This window comes from Rhopalosiphum maidis, chromosome 1, assembly GCF_003676215.2.
Source record: "Rhopalosiphum maidis isolate BTI-1 chromosome 1, ASM367621v3, whole genome shotgun sequence".
NCBI classification, from domain to species: domain Eukaryota; kingdom Metazoa; phylum Arthropoda; class Insecta; order Hemiptera; family Aphididae; genus Rhopalosiphum; species Rhopalosiphum maidis.
In genome coordinates this window covers 24,204,041-24,231,089 of record NC_040877.1, presented here as the reverse complement: position 1 = coordinate 24,231,089, position 27,049 = coordinate 24,204,041, and the positions used below count along the sequence as shown (strand labels likewise).

General features: G+C 26.0%; 1 protein-coding gene across 2 annotated transcripts in view; it reads left to right on the top strand.

Annotated features, from left to right (window-relative positions):
• The first annotated feature begins 343 nt into the window (after positions 1–343).
• Positions 344–27,049, top strand: part of LOC113549075 — a 28,199-nt gene continuing 1,493 nt past the window's right edge. The window contains exons 1-6 of one of the 2 annotated variants that reach the window (XM_026950229.1): positions 344–867; positions 17,328–17,544; positions 18,612–18,825; positions 20,597–20,748; positions 23,391–24,004; positions 25,494–25,953. In XM_026950229.1, the coding sequence (XP_026806030.1) occupies positions 17,389–17,544; positions 18,612–18,825; positions 20,597–20,748; positions 23,391–24,004; positions 25,494–25,953 (1,596 nt within the window). In that variant the 5' untranslated portion in view covers positions 344–867; positions 17,328–17,388. Of the gene's footprint in view, positions 868–17,327; positions 17,545–18,611; positions 18,826–20,596; positions 20,749–23,390; positions 24,005–25,493; positions 25,954–27,049 lie in introns of those variants that run through there. The other variant, XM_026950230.1, reaches the window with a different exon arrangement.

The window sequence follows — 27,049 nt, the reverse complement described above, 5'->3', positions numbered from 1 at the left end:
TATTTTGGTTTCTGTTCGTATAGTACACGGTGTGCAACAAACCCTTTCGACGGGGACCTTTTTAGAACGGGAGTGATAAGAAAAACATTCATCAAGAATAGTCTCAATTCCCTTCGGCTAGGTCGGGTTGGCGGGTAGTAACTACTCATAATGATTATTATATTTTATATCGTTGAATTATATAACAATAATAGCAGTATAGGTATGACACGGCGGCCGCACGCACGCCGTATAGTTGACGTGTGTGCGCGGAGGTGCGCGCGCTACGACCGTGACCAATAACGCCTGAACACACGCGAGCGCGCGCACATCGTACGAGTACACAACGCATTATACGTACACGCGCGCTCGAGAGTACGTACAACTCAGCTGCTCCTGCTGCTGCTGCTGCTGCTGCTGTACCGGCGTTAACTCGCTATAATCGCAGCGCCGACTGTCGCGCGCGCACACACCGCCCGCAACGGTCGCTCGACTCACAACGCAACCGCCGCCGTCAGCTCGATACAGTGCTCAAGCAGTGTGCGCGCGTCGCAATACGCACTTATACTATACGCGTTCGTTGCACCACGGCGGTCGTGTTTCGCGCTGTCACCGTCGCGGCGCAAACCGACGGCCACCGTCCCCGGGAAGCTCGACGACAGCCGACGATCCCGCCGTCCGTCCGGCGGGCACGCGGATCTCGCAGTCGGTCGCCGATTGATACACTGTCGCGTTTGTACAGCACCCCGTCCTCCGCTCTCACACCATCCCTCCGACGGATCACGACGCGGTGTCGACCCGTACATGACCGATGAGATCGTGGACGGCGACGACGACGACGACGACGACGACGGACCGACTGGTCACTGCGCAACAGATCGAGCAAAGGTCAATACAGCAAAACTTATAGTTATAATATATAATAATATGATATAATATAAGTGTGAATAAAGTCAACCCGTTTAATTATGTTATCATATTGATTGCGCTATAGTAAATTAGTATCGCCGATTAAGTCTCTTTTCGTTACCCTGTATACAGTATTACGCTATGTTTAAAAATATGTTTTAGAATAATCTGAGATCCTGCAAATCATCTCCACTACCTGAACAGTAGTTATTATCAGTACTTGAATTGAGAGAATATAGAGTCTCTTCTTTCACATTTTTTAAACTTTTATATCCCCTCCTCCCTTTTAGTTTTTTCCAATTCCAAAACGAATTATCATTTAAAACTTGTACAGCGTAAATTTTAATATTTTTCTGCGAGTATTTAATGATTTTAATGTAATATTAATTAAATACGTGATAACTATATTGTCACATGATTGTTATCCTGTTCTTGCTACCCAAACATTGTTTTCGCTAATCGATAAAAAATTTCAAACAAATTAAGATATTTTTGATAAATCACTTTTCAGGTAAAATAGACGCCCCATAATATACCTTTCGTTAAATTATTTTTTAAGCTCCTTATTTTTTCCACTCAATAGTATTATTATTTTTTTTTTTTTTTTGTTCCAATATTCGCCACAAACCATTCTTTTAATCACCCACTTGTAAAGGTGATGTGAATTTCCAACGTAAAAGTAGAACTCCTTAACATTATAAACATATATTACATTTACATATACTACAATATATCTTCAATTTTTCTATTATTGTTTTTATTAATACTTTTTACTTAAGTTTATATTCGTAATTGTAACCATTGGACTATCACACGCATTGGCGTAACTGAGGGCCCGCAGACCCCGCGTTGCGAGTGCGCCCACTGTAACTTGCCTTTGGTTAAAGTAAATTTAATTCCTGTGATAAAAAATTGAATAGTTGCTTTTTTCAAATTAAATTAGTGTTGATCTATGCACAGTTTAGATACAAACATGTTAGTAGACGAATTTGCTCCGAAAAAATGCTAGAAAATCGCAGAAATTTAAATAAAATAAATCAGTAAAATTTAGTTACTTATACATTAAGTAATAATATTGTTATTTTTTATCATATCATAACACAATTTTAATTAAAATAAGTAATTTACCTATATCAGATTAATGTTTTTAAACTAATATATATAATTATTCATTTTTGCGAGGGCTCAATTTTTTTTTGTTACGCCACTGATCACACGACCTGTATTTTTATAAATAAATATACGCGGACACACAATATTGAATTTTCATCGGTGTTTCGCGCTCGGTGTGTATAATAGATAATCGAATTCCATTACTTGTAAGCTATACTAAGCTACAATCTATTTGAAATAAATTATAGTATTATGTAAATAAATTATATTTATTATAAAGTCGATACCCAATAGTTACTACTACTACACGTATAGTATTTCAATACAAGAATCGTTCCTACAGTTCGTACGCGCTCAGATATGGGTTCGACTTTCCGTTTTATTACATTTATTATAGTATTATTACTCATAATGAGTGAGCTCTATATAAATTAAAATTAAATACTTGATTCGTTTATATAATTACAACAAAAATAACAATTAAAAAAAAAAAATTTAAAATAAACGAATAACAAAATCAGATGATTTAATTATTACTATATGTTGTAACGCAATGAACATCACGTGAAAAGTAGCTAGTTACTAGCCGTATACTTGCACGGTTCCTCCACGTAGAACATCAAATCGTATAAAAACTACAAATTTAAATCAATTGTATTTTTACAGATATTGTTGTATTCTAACCCATCATATAACCACGGTAATACTCTTTAGAATATTATTTTTTGATATTTGCAAATACCTAAATAATATACAATATTAGCAACTTATTTTTTTTAATCATTTTGACATACATTTCTATATGTATACAACTACTGATTGTTCAGTCTTTTTTATATATTTAACACCTATATTCGTAGTCTTAGACAAAGCAAGCGGTGAACGGCTTCGCAAAATTATGAGTGTAGTACCTACTGCATTGATGCACATGCATGCCCACATGGCCACATAAACTTTAAATATTTATAAAGCGAGCCCAGATTTATATGCACTAAACAATGATTAAACTAAAATAAATTAAATTTTCGCATTAAAATGTATGATATACCGATAAATAAAAACTAAACTAAATATTTTGTTTAAAATATCAATAAATTTGTCTCCAAAAGAAAATTAATATTAGGTAGGTATACAAATAAAATTGAACAGTAGATTATCCACGTGCAATAACTTTGTTAATTTATTTCGCAAAGTATCAACTACCAATTTTAAAAAATAATTCAACATTTTTTTTATATCTCAAAAGTATACTGATAATTAGTAACTGTAAAAATAAACACTCTGTACATCATAAAGTAGATAATAATATAATATCCTTTTCGATAATAAATGCATAACTATTAAACATAATATTTAATAGGTGTTTAAATTTAATCTGTTATCTTTAAATAAAATTGATTTTTATGTTCCTAACAATTATTGCATGTGTATGTGGATGTGTGTGTGTGTATGCGAGCGAGCGAGCCTTTCAGCAAACCATGTTTTGTGCAGACGATCGTTCCAAATTTAAAATTTAACAACTTAAGTATACAATAGTATACCATGTTTTTTCAGTAATGGTATATCAAGTATACCTATGGTATAAAATAACATATTATGTCTTACACCTACTAAATATTCTATTCATGTACCTACAAATTATTATTAAACATTTAAACTATGTGATCGTTGTAAAATTATCAATAAATTATAATCTATTATCACGCATAAACATATTATAAATTATAATACACAAATAATAATCTATCAATAACAATATAGAAATACTTATATATTATTACTATCTTGGTTATAATAAAAATAATCACTTATTATGTTTTTATATTATATGTTATAACGTATTATTAAATATAGGTAGACAGGTAGTTATTAAATTACAAATTTTATTACATAATGTATATAGATACGTTGTAAGTATAACACTCAATAGTTAGTACCTAACTATCGACCAAGTTTTGAAAAATCACCTAAAATACTTAATATGTGTTAAATTATTTAATCTAAAAACCCTTTAAAATAGTAATTTATAATAGATAATACGAAATATCGATTGTACTATAAATGAAAATAAATAAAGCGTTATTTGCTTATGAATAATTTTCAATACACTAGTGATATTTATGTTATTTAATTTGCATACAACCTATTTTGCTAAGTAATAACTATTGTTTATTACTATTTAACAGAAAGTTTATAAATCATAATTTATTAAGTATAAAATATTGAATAGGAAATATATATATATATTTTCCAATAGTCATATAAACACTATATAATTAATTATTAACATCACATACAATAATATCATTATAATTACAAATTATGGCTACGCAAATATATGTATGTATTCGTACATTATGATAATGATTACTTTTAATGTTGGTATACTTATAGTCATATTTCCATGTTATAACAATTATCAATTTATTGAACTCTAATTGATTGATATTAAATTAAAATATTTATATAATGTATACCACAGCAGTACAACATATATAATACAGTACCTAAATACAAAAGTAAAATTATTTGTGTTGTGGTTTATTGATATAATACAATTTAGTTTTGATAATAATATTATATGATTGCAATTCGTAAAAACAGTTTTGCATATTGCATAAGTATAGGTACCTACAATATAGAACTTATACTACCGGAAATTCATTAGACTACAAAAAAAAAATTTAACTTATATTTTTGCAAATTATTATTATTTTTTTATTTATAATAAGTACATGATTACTTTATATTTTATAATTCGAAGTTTATATGATATTCTAAAATATAATTTATAGGTATTATAATATATATAACGAAATAAATATTTATCAGTTTATCAAGTAAATGATGTAAATCGTTCCAATGATTTATAATTTAGCTATTATTTATGAACTGGGTTAGCCTCTTACATTTTTAAGTATTTAATTTTTATGATACACTATGTCATTTTATAACCATGAAATAACTACTATTCTATAGGGTTTAACTATTGTGATAAACCCCATATGAATTTTATAATTTACTAATTGACTATACGTATTTATATAATTTAGTGTCGTTTTAACTTATATTTTGTATTAATATTTCAAATTTTAGACTCTCTAGTTAATATACGTAAATCTTTCATTTTCTGTTTTCATAATTTAATTAATTGATTACTATTTTGCTTATCATTATGCGTTTAAAGATTAAACTCTTAAAATAAAATTACGATTTACCTTTTTTTCTTTTTAAGAATTATGTATTTATATTTTTATAAAAAATGTGAATACATTATTAAGTTACTTAATTTGATAACATTTAATGGTTTATAAATAGTAATTGATTGCTTGTTCGATATTTCAAAATCTCAGCCATTCCTAGAAATTACCACCAAATTATGTTCACGCGAATAGCCCAACCCCTACATAAGTATAACAAACTTAAAGAGTATATATTGATTTTGAACTGCGCAATCCGCATCACATACAATTGTCGCAATGAATCAATAAATATTGAATGCTAATAAAGTTTTAGACATAATAAGGTAGAAAGTTCTTCCACGTGGCTACAATCTATTACATAATATATCAAAGACATTATCTATTCGTTCAAATTAAATAAGTTTTAGTAATACTGTTTCAAACTCCCTTCAAATATATATTTTAAAAATATTTGGATTGCCTGCATAATGAGAATAGGTCTAACATAATTACATTTTAAACCAGTAAAATAACATCCTAATTTATACGCTTTTATTCAAAAATTGTTATTACTTATTATACTTATAATATATTGTTTTTGTATTAACATTATTAATAGCTAAATTATTCAGTTAGATACATGATACATAAGCAAATAAGATACTTTGTACAATGTATTAATATTACATATATATATGTGTGTGTGAAAAATTATTAATATGTACCTATAGACATCTGTGTATCGTTAAAATATGTATGATGTAGCATTGTTGCAATAATAAGTATCAGCCTAACCGCCTATATTTCCATATTTCATATTTCATGTTCCATATTTGGTGACCACAACTCACAAGGTATAGCCGGTATAGGTACATTCTATACATATTAAAGTAATTAATTAAGAATGATAATCAATAATGTGACCCGTTTATAGGCATTTGGCGTAAACATTGGCATATAACTATACATTCATATTCATAAATACCTATATGTAGTGTGTAAAATATAAAATAATATTGAAACTTATCATTCGAATTATGTTTTTCGGGGCAATATATCTCAAATGTTTAGTCCTGTGCTAGTTTTAAATTAATTAAAAAGTTGTCAAATTATAATAAAATATATATAAATTATAAATCTGTCTTCTCAAAAAAATGCATAAATAAATTAAATTAAAAACCTAATTACTACATCATTATAATTTATTATAAGGATCAAGAGGGGACCACGATTCCATCAAAGTATTAACAATTATTATATATATCTGTAAATACATTTTTGGATGGTCAAAATATAATATATATTTTTACTTATCGTATCATTTGTATCTAAAAATATAGAGAGGGAGTAGGTAACGCCTGTCTACAACTCAAATAATTTACCAATATTTAAATTAATACATGAGAAATATTGTAAACACTATTCAGCAGTTCTTGAAGTTTTTTAGAATTTTAAAACTATTCAAAATATATCAAGTTAATAACTAATACTATCCATACTATAATATGGATACATTTAAGTACAAATGTATACAATATAAGTATACTTTAATTACTAAGTAATGCATAAAAAATAATAACATGTATTAATATTCAAATTTAATATAATACTTAAAACAATAATATATATATATGTTTAATATAAAATTAATTAGAATTTAGAGGTTAAAACAACAAGGAAAATGATGAGGCACAATGATATCTTTTCCCCCACTATAAAATATTAGAAGAGCAACTGCCGCCTTGTCCGTCCAAATTATGCCTATGCAAATAACAGTAATTTTGGAAAATTTACATTCTACATATTAGATTTTAACTAAATACAAAAGAATAAAAATAAGATATTTAATAAATTATTGTATTCATAACTAAAATTAGTGTTTCAAAAGTTTAATTTTTCAAATCTGGCATCTACTATACATAACCATAATATATAATATATTGAACCTATATTAGAAACCAAATTATTAATACTCTCTAAAAAGATTATTATTGAAAACTAAAGTTAAGTTTGATATCTACCTATATCAAATCAGTATTATAATATAAATATAAAAATATTAATTGCTAGTTTTAGATATTGTTTGTCATCTGGTTATATTTAAAAATCATTAACTTATCATAAAATACAATATAAAAATGATGAACATATTATAAAAATTAAAAAATTAAATCAATAACAAAGAAAATATTTGGTACACAAATGTGTTTTTTTTAAATTTCACTCTTTACGAGAAAATTAACCTTCATTAATTAATTATAACAATTATTATTAATTATGCTTCTCAAACTCGTGATAATTTTTCGGTATGGTTTATTATTGATTTTGAACTATAAAAATTTTAAAACCTAACATTACATCATGGCTATCTAGTTCGTGTGAAGTCTGGTGAAGAGAAGTGAGACAAAAGTCGCCGATTCTCATATACAAATATACTCAAACTTTGTATCATGTCTGATTTTTTTATTTAAATTATGAAAACATAATAATAAATATTACTATCTACTTGTATTATATTAAAAATTCGAAATAGTATAACGAATTTATTTATATTAACATTTATAGTAGCCAATAGTCATCAGTGATGATTCATCACTCATCACCCTTTAGGTATATACATCAAATAAATATTTATTATACTATAAACTGTAACATCATGCAATGTTCACTATCTATAACTCTCTATAATACAACGAGTGCTAAATATATACAAACAGACAATAGCATTGAAGTTTCCTTGTTTAGAGTGTTTAGACACAACGAGTAAACGGACCGATTTGGATGTTTGATAATACTAAATAATGGATAACCAAAAACAATAAAAAAAATAAACCTCATTATTTAAACTTTAATGTTTAATTATTCAACCCAGTGTTTATTTATACCAATAAACCATAGTCCACAATAATTATAATATATTCCTTTACAAAGCCCGATAACCATATACTTCGGGTGAACATTATTGTTTTTCATTATCGTTAATAGAGTAAGTTAACATATTACATATATACATAAGACAAATGCTAAAAGTATGTTTGACGTATGCAGTGTACATAGAATAACTCGTACATAGTGTTGAATTACGTAGAAGGACATATTTCGTACATGACAAATTAACATATGCCTTACCAATTGTTTTTGTTATACATAAAGTGTTCATTCGTAACGCATGAATTGTCCAAAAAGAATATATTGAAATTAACGAAACGGAGTGATATAATTTATACTTCTTCACGTTCGCCGTATTGTATAAAAAGAAACAATATAAAGATACAACGTGCTTAGCACTGATATCATATGTTAAATAATCACGCAATATATAATTTTTGTATACTATCACTATTTTTGTGGTTCATAATAATTGTCATATGTTTACAAATTACAAATTTCATAGGTAACATTATATTACAGTATACACCTATGTCCTATACGCATGTTTTACTTTTTCTAAACTTCTCATAATATAAATATTTAGTGATCAGAATATAATTCTAAATATATATATATGTGTGTGGGCGACGGCCGTGTAATGTGTGCATTGAAAAAGCAAAAGAATAAAGATAATATTATGTGGATAGAAAAAATTATAAATTAAATTTCAACCATTTTTTTTCCTTAAATTAAAATAATTATTACAAATTGCTAGCTATAACTTATAAATAATAACATCATAATATTTTAAAGTTTTTTTTAGGTTTTCGTTTAATTACATAATAGTATTTAATTGCTTTGTATATGTTGAAGTAATTAACTCAATAGGTACAAGAATTACAAAAGTATAAATCTTTTTATTATTACCTATATATATATATTTAGGTAATAATAAAAAGATAATATATATACATATATTACACAATATATAAATAATTATTTACATTTTAATATCTATAATATATTTTTGACACAATTATTAAAAACCTTTAAAAATTATACTATAGCTGGTTTTAATAAAATAACTACAAATTATTAAAATTATTTTCTTCTAGTCCTTTAGACTTCTAGTATAATAATCCTATTTGTAAGAACTAAAAAAATATTTTTTTTTCTGAAAAATTCAAAAAGTGTTTGTGGTTCTAATTTTAAAAATTAAGATCGAATTAATTTCAATTACTTTATACAAATAGAAAAACTTAAGAAAAAACTAACAAAAGCTTACTTGTAACATTTATAAACATTTATAATATTTATGTAAACATTCACAATTAGGTAGATTTTAGACAGGGTCAAAATATTATGAAAAAATACTTTTATTAAGTTTATAAATTACAGATAAATAGTAAACAATTTTGAGTATAATTTTAATGAAGATCAGGCACATAGGCGCAATTTGAATTTTAAATTTATTATAATTTGTGTGTATGCTCCCTGAGATATATAAAGGTAGAAGGGGATATATATATACAAACCATTTTAGGGGCTATAATTTATTTTGAGGGGACTTAGCACCCCCCCAAGCTTCCTTATAATTGCGCTTATGATCAGGCAGATATTTAGTATGATTTTTAGGTTTTGAGTGAAATTAAATATCGTTAAAAGTTTAATTATCAACTAATACAACTTCAATAAAACAAAATGATTATAGTGTGTCTTGTCTAGTGTATATTCTTTGATAGGATAATCATTAAAAAAATTATAGGAAGTTTGAAATATTACAAAACGTTATTACACAAAATAATAGTACCCAACTTCGTGGCTTGTTAAAAATATAAACAATTAATTTAATGTTACTCATTTTCAGACTAATATTAAGATAATACAGAACATATATAAATCCTCAATAAGTTATTAAAATACATTTATTGTACACTGATTTTTAAATTATTTTTGTCATATCTATTTTGACTAATAAATGTGAGGTCAGATGTTGTCTTAACGATAAATATTTATTAATTAATTTTTTTCTCTTTTAATATTATGTAAATATTTAAAGTATAATAAGCATTTAAATCAAATTTTAATTTATACTTTATTAATTTTATTGTATAATAAAATTGAATCTGTTAACTTTTGATGAAGTCTACCACATTTTTGACATTCTAACGAAAGTGTATTATTTTTCATATTCGAGTAATATATACAAATTCTAAATATAATTTAGGGTAACAATGCAAGTTGTTTAATAGCTATTTTTACCACTCAGAATACATACGTCATAAATATGATATTTATTACCATATTCATAAATTATGTTAATTAATAGTTGGTTTAAAAAAAAAACAATTCAATTCATGTATTTGTGCATAATAAATTGTGTTTATATGTTATACTGTACACTATACAGGATGATTGTTCATGGATTTATTAATTTAAAATCATAGGACAATATAAGTACATTTCAGTACATAAAAATTTGTAATCAAAAAATCTTTGTAAGGCACTCTGTAAATAACTTGTAATATAGCCATATAGATTAGGTATATTTTATTTGATTAAACGACGATAAATAGTAAGTTTTCCAAGAAAACATTTTGTACCTATTTAGCATTCCGGTATTCGCGAGTAGGAAATTCAATGAGAATAGAATGATAAATGAGATCAGAGTACAAATAGTAATTTATTGATATATTTTTCTAATTATAATACCTAACCTACCAAATATTTCCATATACTTTGTATTTTTTATACAATACAATATGATAAACTTTAAAGTTTAAAAAATAGTGAGTATATATTTTTTATATTTTTTAATTAGGTTCTGTAAGAACAACTTATTATAATGAATATCGTATTGAATGTCCAAGTTCTCGAGATCATACAAACAAAATTGTATTATCATAAATCGAAAAAAAAATTTAAAAATACACAATTTGAAATACCTATGACTGCCATAAAAGAGCTGATATCATTTGAATATCGCATATATCGTATATGTCTGTACAATTTCGATAGATTTCAGAATTACAACAAAAAAAAAATTGATTTTGTCAAAAATAATCCCATATTTCACTAATATTATTATTTATTTTCTAAAGTTTTTACTTTTTATATCTCCCACCTAGTTGCTTAAATAACATGGTATTAAAGTTCAAATTGATTTACCACATAATATAATATACCCTAATATACATAATAGTTGGACAAAATAGATTATATGAATAATAAATAGGTAATATTAATTTGGGTTTAATTTTTAATTTTGAAGAACTAAAATTCAAATACGTTTATGATTTGTCATTGTATAATAGAATATTAATCTTATATGATAAAATTCCACTAGAATAATTGTTTTTTTTTGAATTTATAAACATAAAAAATAATATACTAAAGTTATAGGTAACTTATATTAAAGGTATAGCTAAAGTTTTACCCAATTTTTTAGTGATAAGTTAAAAGAATAATTTATTGGCAGAATACAGAAAATACTTAATAGACGCTTCTTTTACTTCTTATTCTTTATTCTTATATATCTTAGAATCTGGATCTGGTATTTGTCTATTATCTATCATTTATATTATTAAGTTATTTTCGAAAAAGTTCGATTAAACTAAAAAATTATGGGTAAACAAATTTAAAAGAAAATATTTTGCCAAAATTCTTCTGCAGTTATTGCAATTGGTAATTAGTTATACATTTATAGTTGATCACATATTCTGCATCTTTAGCATCTGTAAAATATTCTAACATGCAAAAAATATCTATTTAATAAATAATCAATTTACACAGTGATTCGCTAAGCATGCTCACACTCATTTTTTTTTCATTTAATAATTCGAATTATAATTTTTGAAAATACTTTTTATAACCTTATTTATGGTCAAATACTTACATTGTTCACACAATTTAAAGAATGTTCTGTACGCCTGTGAGCTGTAGCGATATCAAACTACTTTTTTTGTAATGTTGTCATCGAAATATCAAAATATCAAGGATACATATGAGTTGTTTTTATATTATTTAACTTTACATATACTAATAATAAAGTAAAATTATATTCTATAAGAATAATAGGATAAATATATTTATAATAATATTTGAAAATTGAAAGAAAGAAGAACAACAATAACTTAAATTAATATTAATCTAAAACCATTTTAAAGACTAAACTACTGTTAATATATATATATATATATATATAAATTTTAATACTTCGTATTATTTATTATCCTACTTGCATAATTGAAACACATCTACATTTTCAAAAAATCATCTGTTTCCAAAACTTATTATAAAAAAAATTTGAATCTCATCTGAACAAAAAAAAAGTTTGTGGTGTCACAGAATATTTATTAAACTGAATAAAAAGTACAAGTTTTTGAAAATATAGTCCTTACAAATAAAAAAAAACCCTCTTTGTTGGATGACAACTATAGTGGCTAGTCTGTTTAAGATAATTTGCAATTGTTATGTTAAATTTTAATCATCTTAGATAATTTTGAAATGTGGTTCCTCAGAAGTTTTTACTTTTAATCTCCTTACGTATCAACAAGATCAAATTTCTACCACAAACCAGACTAAATGTTGATAATCAAAGAAATAGGTAGACATTAAAACACACATAAAAATGAAAAATATTAAAAACTAATATACTTACGTGATTATTGTAAAACCTATGCATTCATCGCTTCGATCTGAATCTAAAAGTACCCTATATAACAAAATGATATATGTTACAATAATAAACATAACATGATGAGTTAATATATTTTTAATATGTGTATAACTTCTATAACTATCCATATATACTGTCATATTAATTTAAAATGTTCTCCAATTATGCAACATAAAATTCTTAAGTTACGTCAACAGTACCTACCTGTGTTCGAACTTATTCATTCAATTTAACTCAAAAGTTAATTTAATGTTATAATAGATTTTATTATTAATAAATATTGAGCAGCGTGTGTGCGATTTCTATTTTTGACAGATGATATATTCAGACCCTAATTTCTCATAGGTATATTATTATATAGTAGCACCGTATATTATTATTAAGTCTATTATTTCAGTAAATGGTGTGCGAATTCGTTTCAAAAGACCCCTGCCATATTGCTCCCATTCCAATGGATCGTGCAGTAATACAATATATTTATATATATATATTCTTTTAATTGGTTAATAAGTTAACAGCAACATAATTTTCATCCGGTTAACGTCCTATAACGTAGTTATTATACTCGAGCGTATCCGCATGTTATAAATGACATAAACGACAATAATTAAATACTACGTATAAACATAAAGTTAATTTCGTACTAATAGAAATATTCTATTAACTATGTGGATACCTAATAGTATTTTTTTGAATTTATGAATTTATTTATTATTTCATATGTACAAAAAAACTGGAAACGAAGGTTGTGTACATTTATTTAAAACTTGTATTTAATAATATTGTTTTATAACAAAACAATATATTCTATTTTGTATTATTATATGGTTAATTAGTATTTGCATTAACAATACATTTATACTCTACTCATTTAAAACTTATAGGACATCGCGGTGTATAATATATTATTTTTTAAATTCTCTTATTTTCATATGAAAGTATAATCAATTAAAATGATTAATAAGACTTAACATTTGTTACTAACAAAAGATTAATAAATAATGAATTGAATTAGGTGTATACGAGTTATTATTATACTGAAATCAAAAATTGTTAAAATCTATTAAAAGAATAATCATTATAAGTTATAATTTATAACATATTAGCGTTAACATATCTGATTTCTTTTTAAAATAAATTATAAAATGTGTTAACAAAAAAATAAATAAAAGATATAATGTTAAATTATTTTGTAAATTATTTATTGTATAATTGGTGTAAAATAATATACGATTTTTTAAATATTACGAGTATAGAAAAACTCAATTGTATAAATGATAATATCAAGAATATTATTAATGTGTATAAATATAATTAAATAACTTAAGTGTATCTTATTATCTTATTATCTTACATAAAACTACTAAGTATCATATATTATTTTTATCTATAATGTGTTTTTTTTTTATATTTTGAACACAATATTTCAATTTTAAATTATATAATTTTATCAAATTTCATGAATATAAAATAACAAATTGATCCGTGGTAATTTAAATACATATTTTTATATATTTTATTATATAAGTATTTAATTATTTATTCAAATATGCAACTTTAAGAATTCAATTGTTTACTACATTCTCCTAATTTTCTAATTAAAATGTTAAATATTAAAATCATAATAATAAAAAAAAAAGATACCTTCAATTGTTTATGAATTAAAATAACAAAGCGATATTGTTGTTTGATTTGATTTAATATCTACATCATTTAATCCATTGACTATATTTTAAAATTCTAATCATTAACTAATGATTTTGTAATCTATTCTAAAAATGCAGTACAATAATATTATTCAATATCACCATCTTGTCTTTATTTTTTATAAACTAGTGAAATTAATATATAGTAAATAGTGTAATAAATTGTATTATGTATAATTTCGTATCATGGTAATTTTTATTTATTATTCAAGTAATTATAATTCTATACCCTGGTTCAATTTTAATATTCCAAGTTATAATTTGACAAAGAGTATTATAATTTAAAATGTTTGATATTTTTTTATATGATAAAGTGTATAATAATGCACAATATTATAGGCTTAGTACCTACTACCTAGTAACAATTAGAACAATAAAATCCGCTCAGAATCTAAAATAAAATAACAATTATATAATAATTTTTATACCAAAATAAAGATAGTAAAGGTTGAGAAACAAAAGAATACCCACATTAACTGATAACTTAATGTAATGCATATAATTATTACCCTATGAAGTGCATTTTATTATTAGTTGTTACAATTATTTTCCCATAATCTACAATAATAGTCTCTGCCCTCTTAGTCGTTTTATCTAATCTTGAAGTCAAATAAAAAAAATATTATGAATTGATAAAAACAATTGTACTCAGTGCATAATCAAGACTTTTCAAGACCCTAACATTGCAACTATAGGTATGTAAATTAAATATAATTTAATAGTTCAGTTAATTATGTGCAGGACTTTGCCGTGAACTAATATTATTTTTAATTAGAAATAAGCAAATCAAAACGCAAATAATTTATAACTTAATTAATTTTAAAGTACATCATTAGTTTTAAATTAAAAAAATATAAAGTTATATATATTAAATCTATAAACTATTTAAAAAATAAATATAATATTGTATTATATTATTTTGTAAACAGATTTAGTTTTTGTTAATTTGATTAATATAGATACTAATGTATATATTAAGTACTGAAGTTTTATTTTGATACAAAATTTCTTAATGTTATATGTATGAATTTTAAGAAATTCGAATTTAAATCATCAAAAGCAAATTTACATACTATTTAATAGGTATGTATAGCAATATATTAAATTTACTTAATGATCGCTTATTAATACCTACCTATTTTATATACTCCCGTAATGTTTATTATACAATATACTTATACATTTATAAAATACTTATTTCACTTATTTTTATTATTTAGATCGAGTATGATATAATTATGTAAATATCTTATATATTTTAATATTATTTTAATTAATTCTGCATTTTATTTTTGATTATCTGTCTTGTGACAATAATAATGAAATTTAATTTAAAAATTATATTACATTTATATTTATCAAAAATATTTTATATAAATAAAATAAATATATATATAATAATTTATTAAATAAATAACATAAATTACCTCGAAATTTATATGAAAAATATATAATTTATTATATCATAATACTAATAAAATATAATATAATATACTATAAAATATTATACATAAATATTTTTATTAAATAAATACTACACTAAGGACACTTAGATACTGGTCAACAAAACTGTTTTTGCACACACTTAGAAACTATGTATAGATATCTGGTAATAAATACTTTATATTTAATATCGAAACCGACAAATATCATATTATAAACATATCAAAAAATTGTAATCGTATAGCTTCGTTATAAATTAGTTTTGAATTTAGTAAAAAAGACAAACATTTTAATCTTTTAAAGAGGTTGCAAACGTTATATTTATTTTATTACTATACTCTAATGTTTATTAGATATAAACATACGATTATATTCATTGACCTATAAATTAAATGTTATGATTAACAATAACTGATTATAAAATATGCAATAGTTGTAAGTAAATAGCCCACACCCTCAATAAATAAAAAAGGTACAACGAATTTGTTCAGGTCTCTAAACTTCAAAGTGTAATACGTAACATTGATTGCCTATTACATTTTATCAAATAAAGGTCGAGTAATTTAACATTGCTATTTTTAATAATTAATTTTTATTTTATAACAAATTTAAAATGTGTATTAAAATATTAAAAATACAAATACTAAATTGTATTTATATTTTTAAACGTATTTTATATTGTTACATTAGATAAAGAAGGATTTGGAATACTATTTTTTTTTTTAATTGACTGTTTTTAATCTATACATATATATGAAGGCATTCACAGAACTCTAAAATCAAACATATATGTATATTATGACATTATGTTCGTCATGGAACAGCTACTATGGTTATATAGTTCTTCGGATTACGAGGTAACTTGTAACTGAAAAACATATGTACTTAACATCTCAATAATATAAATAACAATATTTTCATATCAAAAACAATAATTTTTTTTGAAGGAAAAACATTACCGGAAACAAATTTGTGTTTGTAACCGTGACGAAAAGTGTATTGTTGAATGAATACCAACAAATTAGAATATGATAAAAAAATGTCTCAATGTCAGGACCTATTTATATTATTATCATTAACCTTCAACATTGGTTGCTTCAAATCACTACATAATAATGCTTAGAACCAATAAATCACAATTTGAAAAATATTATAACTAAAAACATTAATTTACCATTATTATAAAATTCTATAAAATCATTTAAATAAATATCCATTTCTTAATTATATTTATATAAAATATAACATTCATGTTGTTATTTATTTAATTTTTAGGTATTCATTTTTAATGTACTTGTACATGTACAATATACAGTATAATGTTAGGTATGCATTATCTAAGTGTCCAATTTTTATATTTATTAAAATTTATAATTTAGATACAGTCATTGCATAAATAAACATTGAACTCAAAAATATAACTAAATTGCTATTTTTAATTTTTAGGAATCACATCAAACAATACGGGTGCGAAGTCGTGAAAAAGTAAAATCATATAGATGACTTGATGTGCTTAAGCTGGATTCAAGCATGCACCGCCATACACCTGCTGTGGAGTGTGCTGTATATAAGCGTTGGCGCTGTCCAAATAGTAGCAGGCATATTTTTCCTTTTCACAGTTCCTGTTCTCAGAATAGGATCAAACATATGGACAGGGTCTTGGGTAAATAATAACATCATTTTTATAATAAGTGAGAAATGTATGAAAAAGATGACAAAGTTATTTGTAATAATACAAATTAATAAAAAAAAAAAAAAAAACAGAGATGTTACTCCACTATTTAGTAGGTATATAGTTTTCGAGTGTACATGTACATCGTCATTGAGACTGGTCACTGTTGTAATGGTCGTGTTAAATTTACAATATATTTTATAATATTCATATTAACATATATAAGTAATAACTATATAGTAGTAATAGTATCTATATACAATACAAATAGCTTAAAATAAAACTAAATTCTCTAAAAATGTCATTGTTTGTAAAAAAAATAATAATATAATAATGTACGTAATGGTAAAAAAATTGCAAGAACAACCAAATAACTAATACCGTCAAAGAAAAAAATTGTTTCTGACTTTATAAAAATTTGAACTACAAAGTTTAACAAAATAAAAAACAAAAAAAATTGATTACTAAAATATAATCAACATTTTTTAATTGCTGCAAAACAACTTATAAAAAGCTTTGTTTTAAATTTTCCAGCTTGACTAAAAAAAACAACAAAAATATCATTAACATAAATCGATAAAAAGTAGAAAATTTAAAATGTCTAAAAATAGTTTAGAAAAAAACAAAATATTTTGAAAACTGTATCATATATGTATTATAATAAAATAAACAGTTGATGAAAATTTCAAGTATATATATATTTTAGATATTCTTTTTTGAATTTCACCAAAAAAACAAAATCAATTTTGTCGAATAGGTACTACTGTTTCGTAATTATTCCAGTTATTCTATAATTAATTAATTTTTTTTTTTTTTGCTTTTAACCCTGTTAAAAAGTAAGAACTTAATATTGTAAAACCAATACATCTATCGTCCCGCTTAGGATTTATAAAGTAATAAATTATATTAAATAAAATATTAATCAATTCAGCTTTATAGTTTTTATTGTTCAACTTTGCAACATACCTAGATTTTTTTCATTCATTAACACCTCAACATATTATGTTCTAAATAAATAAATGAAACAAATCATTATATTAATTTATTTTCTTTCGTAGAACGTGTTCTTTGGAGTAGGAGGAGCAGTTTTCTCGTGTGTAGGTGATTGGACTACAGCCAAACAACGAGGCCTGTTATGCCTCACTGTGTCTATCCTGATTATGAACATAGTAAATTTAATAATATTGGAAATCGGAGAATGGAGATACCTAACACCTGAATCGGTTAAACATATCATGTCGAAAGAAGGCTTGGAAACTTTAGTTCTATATGGTAATTATATTATTGTTGTTTTAAACTATATATCATTATCTATATATATATATATAAATATAATTTATAGTATATGATATTGATTTAGTTCATTTTCATATAGTATGCAATATATTATATATATGTGTATAGAAAATATAAATACATGAATATTGGACCCACTGAGAAAACTCGTGTCCAGAAATTTGAAGTTACATTACACAACATAACCATTTGATACATGATTCAATGAAAATCCATTAATTACACTAAAGTATTGAATAATTTTACCATATCTATATATACAAAATTACATAGAAATATTAAAAATTAATAATAAAAGTTCTTAATGGAACTAACTGGTTTACATTATTATGATGGTATATTATTAATTTGTCAGGAGATCATAATAACCAATGTATAATTTTTTATTGATAACACTTTAATATAAATTGTTCGTCGATTACCTCTTCTCTTTATAATAAACATCAGATTAGATTTTGATATAATTAAAACATACATTATCGAATGCAGCAACCCTACCTATTTTACCACAAGAGAAAAATTATTCCACTTATTCTAAGGTACCTTTAACAGATGGTTAATACTAGAACTTATGATTTAAATATCTTAATTTGTATAATTTTCCTTAATTTTTATTTTACTAATATATTGATTTTAGTTTTCTATCCATAGGCGTACGCAGAATTCGTTTATATGGGGGGTTGCCATTTACATATATATATATTATATATGTAAAAAAATATTCCATAAAAGAAATCATTAAACATGTTTTACTTGGGGGGTTAACCCTCCATCATCATTACGCCACTGTTTCCATCTAGTTATACATATAAACTACTGATTTTAATTCCTAAATATTTTAAAATATAATATATGGTTAATGATTCTCAAAAGCAATTTATTATTTAATTGTATACCTACATTGAACATTATAAATTTACAGATAAGTTTCAGTTGGTAACGTACATTCCATTAAAGAGCGAACAATTTATGTTTTTTATTAATTAAGGAATAGACTATTTTAACAATTTGTTTTTATTATTATTAGTTTTAAATCCTAAAACCTAACTCAAACATAGCAAGACAATATAATTTGCAAGAAAAATGTTCTAGTTTTTAACGGAAATAAATAAATACCATTTAGTTGTACATACAATTTTTAGGACTATGTCTCTTCCTTATTTAACTCTGAGATCTTATATATTCATTAATTTTAATTCGTTGTTTCCTATTATTTAAGTATGAAGAGAAAAACTTTAAAACATTATCGCGTAAACCTAATTATTTTGATTTTTGTAACAGAATATTGTGATTAACAATGTCAAATGATTAGGCTAGATGTGGCTGGTATAAGCTGTGTTTTATATTAATAAATCATCAATTTCATACCTAACATATGTTAGTATAATAAATAAAAACCCTTTGCTTATAATTACAACATAAAAATAGTTAAATAGTATTATTACTGATAGATAATTATTATTAAAACTTACGAAGACAATACTGATTACCTACTTACTTATATATTATTATATATTTATTCCTCATATTATTCATATAACCACTACTTATGAAATGATAATGCATCTATATTTTTTATAACTTATGACATTGTAATTATTATAACTAGATTACTTAGATTAATTTTTATAAAAAAGATGTCTGTGTGTGTGTACCTACTACCTACTTATGTAAACTCTTATTAATATAGTTATTAGTTTAGTTTGACATATAATAATGGTTATGATATTATATACTTGTTTTACAGCTCGCTACACTACTAGTATAAGCACATTAGTAGCCATAATCGGCGCATTTTTCGATTCGCAGATAACGTTTTGTTGTATGCTACGTGTGGATAAAACACAACAAAATGCAGAACCAGATAACAATTCAGATGTCGATTACATTATGCCAAGGGTATGTTTCAATTATTTTACTTTATACATAAAATCATTATTATATTTTTTACACATACTTAAGACGTATATTACATTATAAAATGAGGCCAAGAAATAATATACCTTCAATCGCTAAAAATTATAAATAAAAATTTTGAAATTATAAAACAAAATAATATTTATATTGTAAACAAGTAAAACATGTTTATAATTGTTCTTGTAATAGCTAATGGGTAGTGAAAATATAACCTAATCTATTGACTCTATTTTGTATTCCAATAAAAATTATTTTCATAAAAATGTAAAATAATATAAATATGAAGGTTAAGTACTTCAATTATAATGTTCCATAAAATAACAAAGAATTAAAACAATATTTTCTATGCAGTTCATTCATGTTTTGGTATTGGTAATTACTTATTTATAAAATTATTATTATTTAAATAATTATTTAGGTAACGCAATTTTATCGAAGTTATTACAAATAATATAAGTGACAAAGAATAATGTGTAATTTCATAAGATATGTCATTACTCAAAACTCACATAAAATTTAATCATTGATAGGTACTATTATATAGACCCTAAAATATAATGATAACAATTTTACGACATTGTTTTTGTGTGACTTCTCTTACACAAACAAACAATTCAGACATTTACAAAGAAAACAAATTATCTAAAATAATTATTGCGTTTTAAGAACTTTCATTGAAAAATGTGTTAATTCTCCATGGCTATATTCCATAGGATAGCACTTGTGCAATTATCTTTATACTTTTTGATTCACATTAAACTATTATACAATAATTTATATTTCATTGTCTGCAGATGTGATGATTATTAATTTGTTTATGGAGTGCGTCTATGTTCTTATTTTTAAAAGTATTCATTATTTCCTAAACAATTCCATTTAAAAAAACCTAAAAGCGTTCTTCGAACTTTATATTACGTAACATGGTTACTTTTGAAAAATTAATTTACAACATAAGCTTCGAGGTAAACATAAACAAATAACAACTATTTTAGACCGTTTTTCAAAATATATTTACATTATATTATGTTCATTGTTCATAGGTATCCTATATTTTCATTAGGTATTTATTGTTGACAATCCAAAGTACATGGAACATAAAACGTATTACTTCGCTTCATATTTTGTGTGTTTTAACTAAAAATAATAATAGGCATTCTTAATTGGGTCAAAAATCGAGCATAATTTCGAAATTTATCCATCAAATAGAAGGTTCCTATCAGTTCTTTTACGCATTTTTTTAACGAAACATAGGCGGTTTCGCAATTAAACCACATTAGTTACATATTAATATATTGTATTATATTTACGTTATACCGATACTATAATATTACGGATATACACTGTACATAAACCGTGCCTCCTGTAGATATAGATATAAGTAGGTATGCAAATATCAGTTCAGTGATGTGTGCCTATTTTCATCGAGTCGTGAAGTTGACAAAATGTACACTAATTACACCCATACATACCCACTTAGTTAACGAAATAAGCACAACCCGGGTTATTATTCTGCAGAACCTTTCTCGAAATGTAAGACAGTTATGTGATGTGGTTTCCCGACTATTCTAGCTAATATACCTACGATACGTTAAGGTACATCAGTGTAGTGAAAACATTAATATAGTGGTTAAAGATCAAATTAAACACAAGAAAAATGTATCTAATACCTACACTTGTTCTGCGTTTCGGCTTCCCAACGCCAATAAATGTGTCACAGTGTTTGAAAATCAATACCGTCTACACTCTATACACACGTATATAGTTCGATAGCTACATAATAATATAATGTTGTCGTCGTGTTAGACGTGACTGATTTGAATGAGCAAAGAATACATTTCGAAAAAATCTAATTTTCCAATCCCGACGTATCCCGTAAAACAACAACAAAATCATGCCACCGCGATCGCTTCTATTTTCGATAACATATCAGTATGAAGTATAATCTTGTCCGGGAAAAGTCCAAAAACAAAAAGTAGAGGTATCCGCCACCCGCGGTGTTTGAGTGTTTCGCGCGTGTTGTTTTTTAAAATGTTGTTGCTCAAAATGTATATAAATGTTATCTATACAACATAGCCACATGGGCATGCCTACTAACCTACTAATATTGTCATTTATAAGATCAAAAAATTCACACACCAAACATCGTCGTAAAACGATTTACAAAAAAACCTAAAATGCTAATATTATATTGTATTATAACCAGGGCTCGGGACTTATAGCACTCAAATAAGTATTTAAAAAACTTAAATTTGAGCAAAATTATTTAATCAAAAAAATAGAAATGAATCTTTATATATAAAAAAATCAAACTTCACTTTCGAGACATTGTGCCTTATTGTTTATAGATTTTCCGAGGGATTTTCTGAAAAAAAAAACTATAAAAAGTAGAAAAACTGGAAATAAGCATCTTTTTAAATAATCTTTGAAAAAAGCGAAAAAAAAAAAAAGCACTTTCAAATTTCATTATTGAACGTGTTGTAACATGACATACACTTCCATTGCACTCTGCTAAATTTTAAGTCGATCCATAACAATAAGCAAATGCTTAGAAGTCCCGATCCCTGATTATAACGTACCGATTATTTCACTGATTGCGCGCGTTCGGTTTCGTTGAAATGGCGCAGGTCAAATCGGAGTGCGTGTTGCGGTCGAACAGCACCACCAGGAAAACGTCGGACAACAACTACGGCCGTTCCTGGGTGTTCGAGGCGGACGGCACGACGGGCCCCGGTGGCTGTCCCACGTACGCGTCCACGGAATCGCTGAGCGCGCTCGACCACCGGCCACCGGCGGCGGTGACCGCGACCGCGGCCGTGTGCAGCCGGACGGTGACGCTGAAGCGCAGGGCCAAGCCGGTGACGCCGGTGGTGATCGTCGAGATGGACGGCACGGGCGGCCGGCCCACGCAGCTGATGACCAGCTTCTCGCGGACACCGTCGCCGGTCGGCCTGTCGGAGAGCTCGTCGCAGGACTCGGTGTCCGCGGCCGCCGTGGCCGCCGTGCCGATTTACGAGTGCCTGGAGAAGCTGACCGAACCGTCCGTGTACAGGTCCCGCTTGAACACCGCCTTGTCCGCCAGTATCCAGGAGGCCATCGCGTCCGGCGACCGGCCACCGCGGAGCCTATCGCCAAGGCCACCGCCCGCCGCGGAGCCCGTCCAGTACGCGTCGCTGATGGAAGAGCTGCAGAAGACCATCGGCAACAGGCTGTCCAAACACGTCGAATCGCCCGAAGAGAGGTGAGTGGTGAATCGGCTACCGTTCCGATATTATTGTACTGTGTACGGGTGTGGAATTCGATGATATTACACTCGCACACCCATTTTTTCATTAATAACGAGGTTATTCGAGGTACTATTTTTGGGGATTTTCAAGAATACCATCTTACCATCGAGTACTTTTTATCAGAGACCGCATGTTTTCGAATTACTCGAGGTTTTATTGTATCTACAACATAATAAGAGTGCCCCAAGTCCCGTGGAGATATAAACATCCGTTTTTCAAATGAGAACCATCCTTTATAACAGTGCTTATCAAACTGAAAGCCACGGTCTCCTAGGGGCGACGGTTTCACATTAAATTTAGGGGGGACTCGCGATAAAAAGTTTGAGTAGCACTGCTTTATAACACTGTCTATAAAATATTCTTCCAAATCCCAATCACAATTAAGAAATAATGTAGCTACCTATAACTGTTATGCTTCGTTTAAGTATGCGATTTCATCTAAATTTAAATGTCAAATGTCTATAAAAAAAAAACCCATGCCCATATATCTTTAATAGCTTTAAATACTTATTTAAATTATTATATTTATAATATATATATTATAAAATTATTTCTATTTAATTTTTTTTATCAAACAAAAAATAAATTTTTGATATTTGTAGAAAAAAATCGAAAGCTTCATAAATGTTTATAAATAACTCAAAAATAATCAAAGCATTTTAAAAACCATACCGTGTAATTTACTTGTATCTACCTACAACAAAATAAAAATCGCTTTTTTAAAAATTTCCGTTTTACATATTCTCAAAAAAAAAAAACTAATTAGATTCACTTTTCTAACATAAAAAATATCAAAGTATTCAAAGTTGAAAGTTGATATCTTCTACATTGTAAACCAAGCCACCGTGACTTAAAAAAATATTCTATCGTACATAAAATTATTTATAATAAGTTATCCATAAATTATTTATGTTTGTTATAATTTAAATATATTATGTAGCTACATATCACAATTTTTGACGCTTTTGTTATCGGACAGATTTCGTAGTCCAGTATGTTTACGTTTATGTTTGAATGATGACAACTCATCGAAATAGGTTTTATGTTTTTAATTTTAATTTTAATTTTATTTATTTATGATGTAGTATGATAAATGAAAAATCGTTATGAAAGTGTGAGAAGAGCGGGGAACAAAGTACCGTGTATGCATTGATAGACTAGAATAAATTTCAGCATTTACTGGTAAATGTTTTTTGGGATATTTTAGTATTATCTAATTCTAAGGTTGTAAGAGTCCGCTCATCTAAAATGCATTAGATTATTTTATATTATTTCGTATCTCTACTAATTATGAGGTTTTCATCTCTACCCTAAAAATTATCCGTAAAATCCATAACACAGCAATACGCAGCCAAACGTTTAAACATCTCACGCATATTTCATGTGTATATATTTTCAAAATAAAACACGAACCTAAACTGTGTATGATTTAATATTTTATAGATTCAATGCCGAATTGGACGATGCACTACAAGACATCCAAGATTTAGAATCTCCAAATGGCCATAGCAATGACCGGACAGATGATAGTAGTGACAGTGATGCAGCCAGCATGAAGACCACAAAGACAGTTATACTAAATGGTAAGAACGCTGATGACTTAGGTTACGTATCGATGCGCCAAGATTGCGCACACTTGTTGAGCGTGTACGACCAAGTAGAATGCGAATTACCAGAAGAACTGCCGGAAGAGACAAACAACAACACAATTGGGTTGGATGTTACAGTTAAGACTTCTAGTAAGGGTTGGAAGTCATTGTCAACAATGTTAAAAAGAAAACATAGAGCCGCTCTAACTTTAATACCTGAAATCGAAGCATCCATTATAAAATCTGAATGTTTGGCATACTTATCAGATAAAGAATTGATTGAACGATACGATCGTAATAAAATGGTACACAGGGTAAGACGCCACGATAATTACGGTGATAACGGTGATGGTGTATTGGTGTATGGCATATATTATAGGCGTTTGCATGTCAACGATCAACGTATAATAATGACCTTATGGAAACATTCATAAATCTTCTGATGTACCTAAACCTAACACGTATTTAGTGCTTTAATTGTCTTCCTTTAATTTTTTTAAAAGTTTTCATATGCATAATCATAATTCATAAGTGAAAAGTCTAATTTTTTGCATCAATATTACATGGTTTAGATTTTAAACAATTTTGTTAATATACCTAGTTGTTAAGAACGACTTCAATTAAATAAAGTAATTTTGTTTTTATAATTCTAATTTATCGTATGTCTTAACATTGAACACTAAACAAACTAAAGTATTAACTAATACAAATTATAAGTAAAATAAATAGGTATTACTTTATAATAGAATATTTTAATTATAATTTTTATTACAAAGATATATGATATAATGAGATTTTTATATATCATGAGATATAATATATTATAATTTAAATATCGTGATTAGATAATATATAATATGTATCTATAAACAATGTTGATAATTACTTTGCACTTTTCATAAAATAATTTAAATATGAAAAAAATTAAAAATAAAATAATTAAAAATAATGATAACTATTTTTTTCATTAACATAATTTAAAAATTAATTAAACATTTTTTTATTTATTTATTAGTTTATAACACTTTACTAGAGATTATTTTTTTTTAAATACTTTTACTATAACTATAATAAAAAAGAAATATCGCGTTTTAAAAATTGTATAGGTACCTATTAGACTACAATAGGTATATTAATGTAAAAAGAGTTTTCAAAAACATACAAAAACTTTAATCAATTACACAATGTAAAAATAAAATTATTCATAAAAAAAAAAAAATGTAAACTCAATTCTTAACCCAAAATTTTGACAGCGGTTTAAATTCAGTAATAGTATATCCAAACAAACTTATTCACAAGCTTCCAAATCAAGCATCCAACACTCAACTAATATAAATAATATATTTCCATCAAAACCAAATCATAATTATCCAATTCATTTCATCCATCCTTTATTAACATTATTATTGA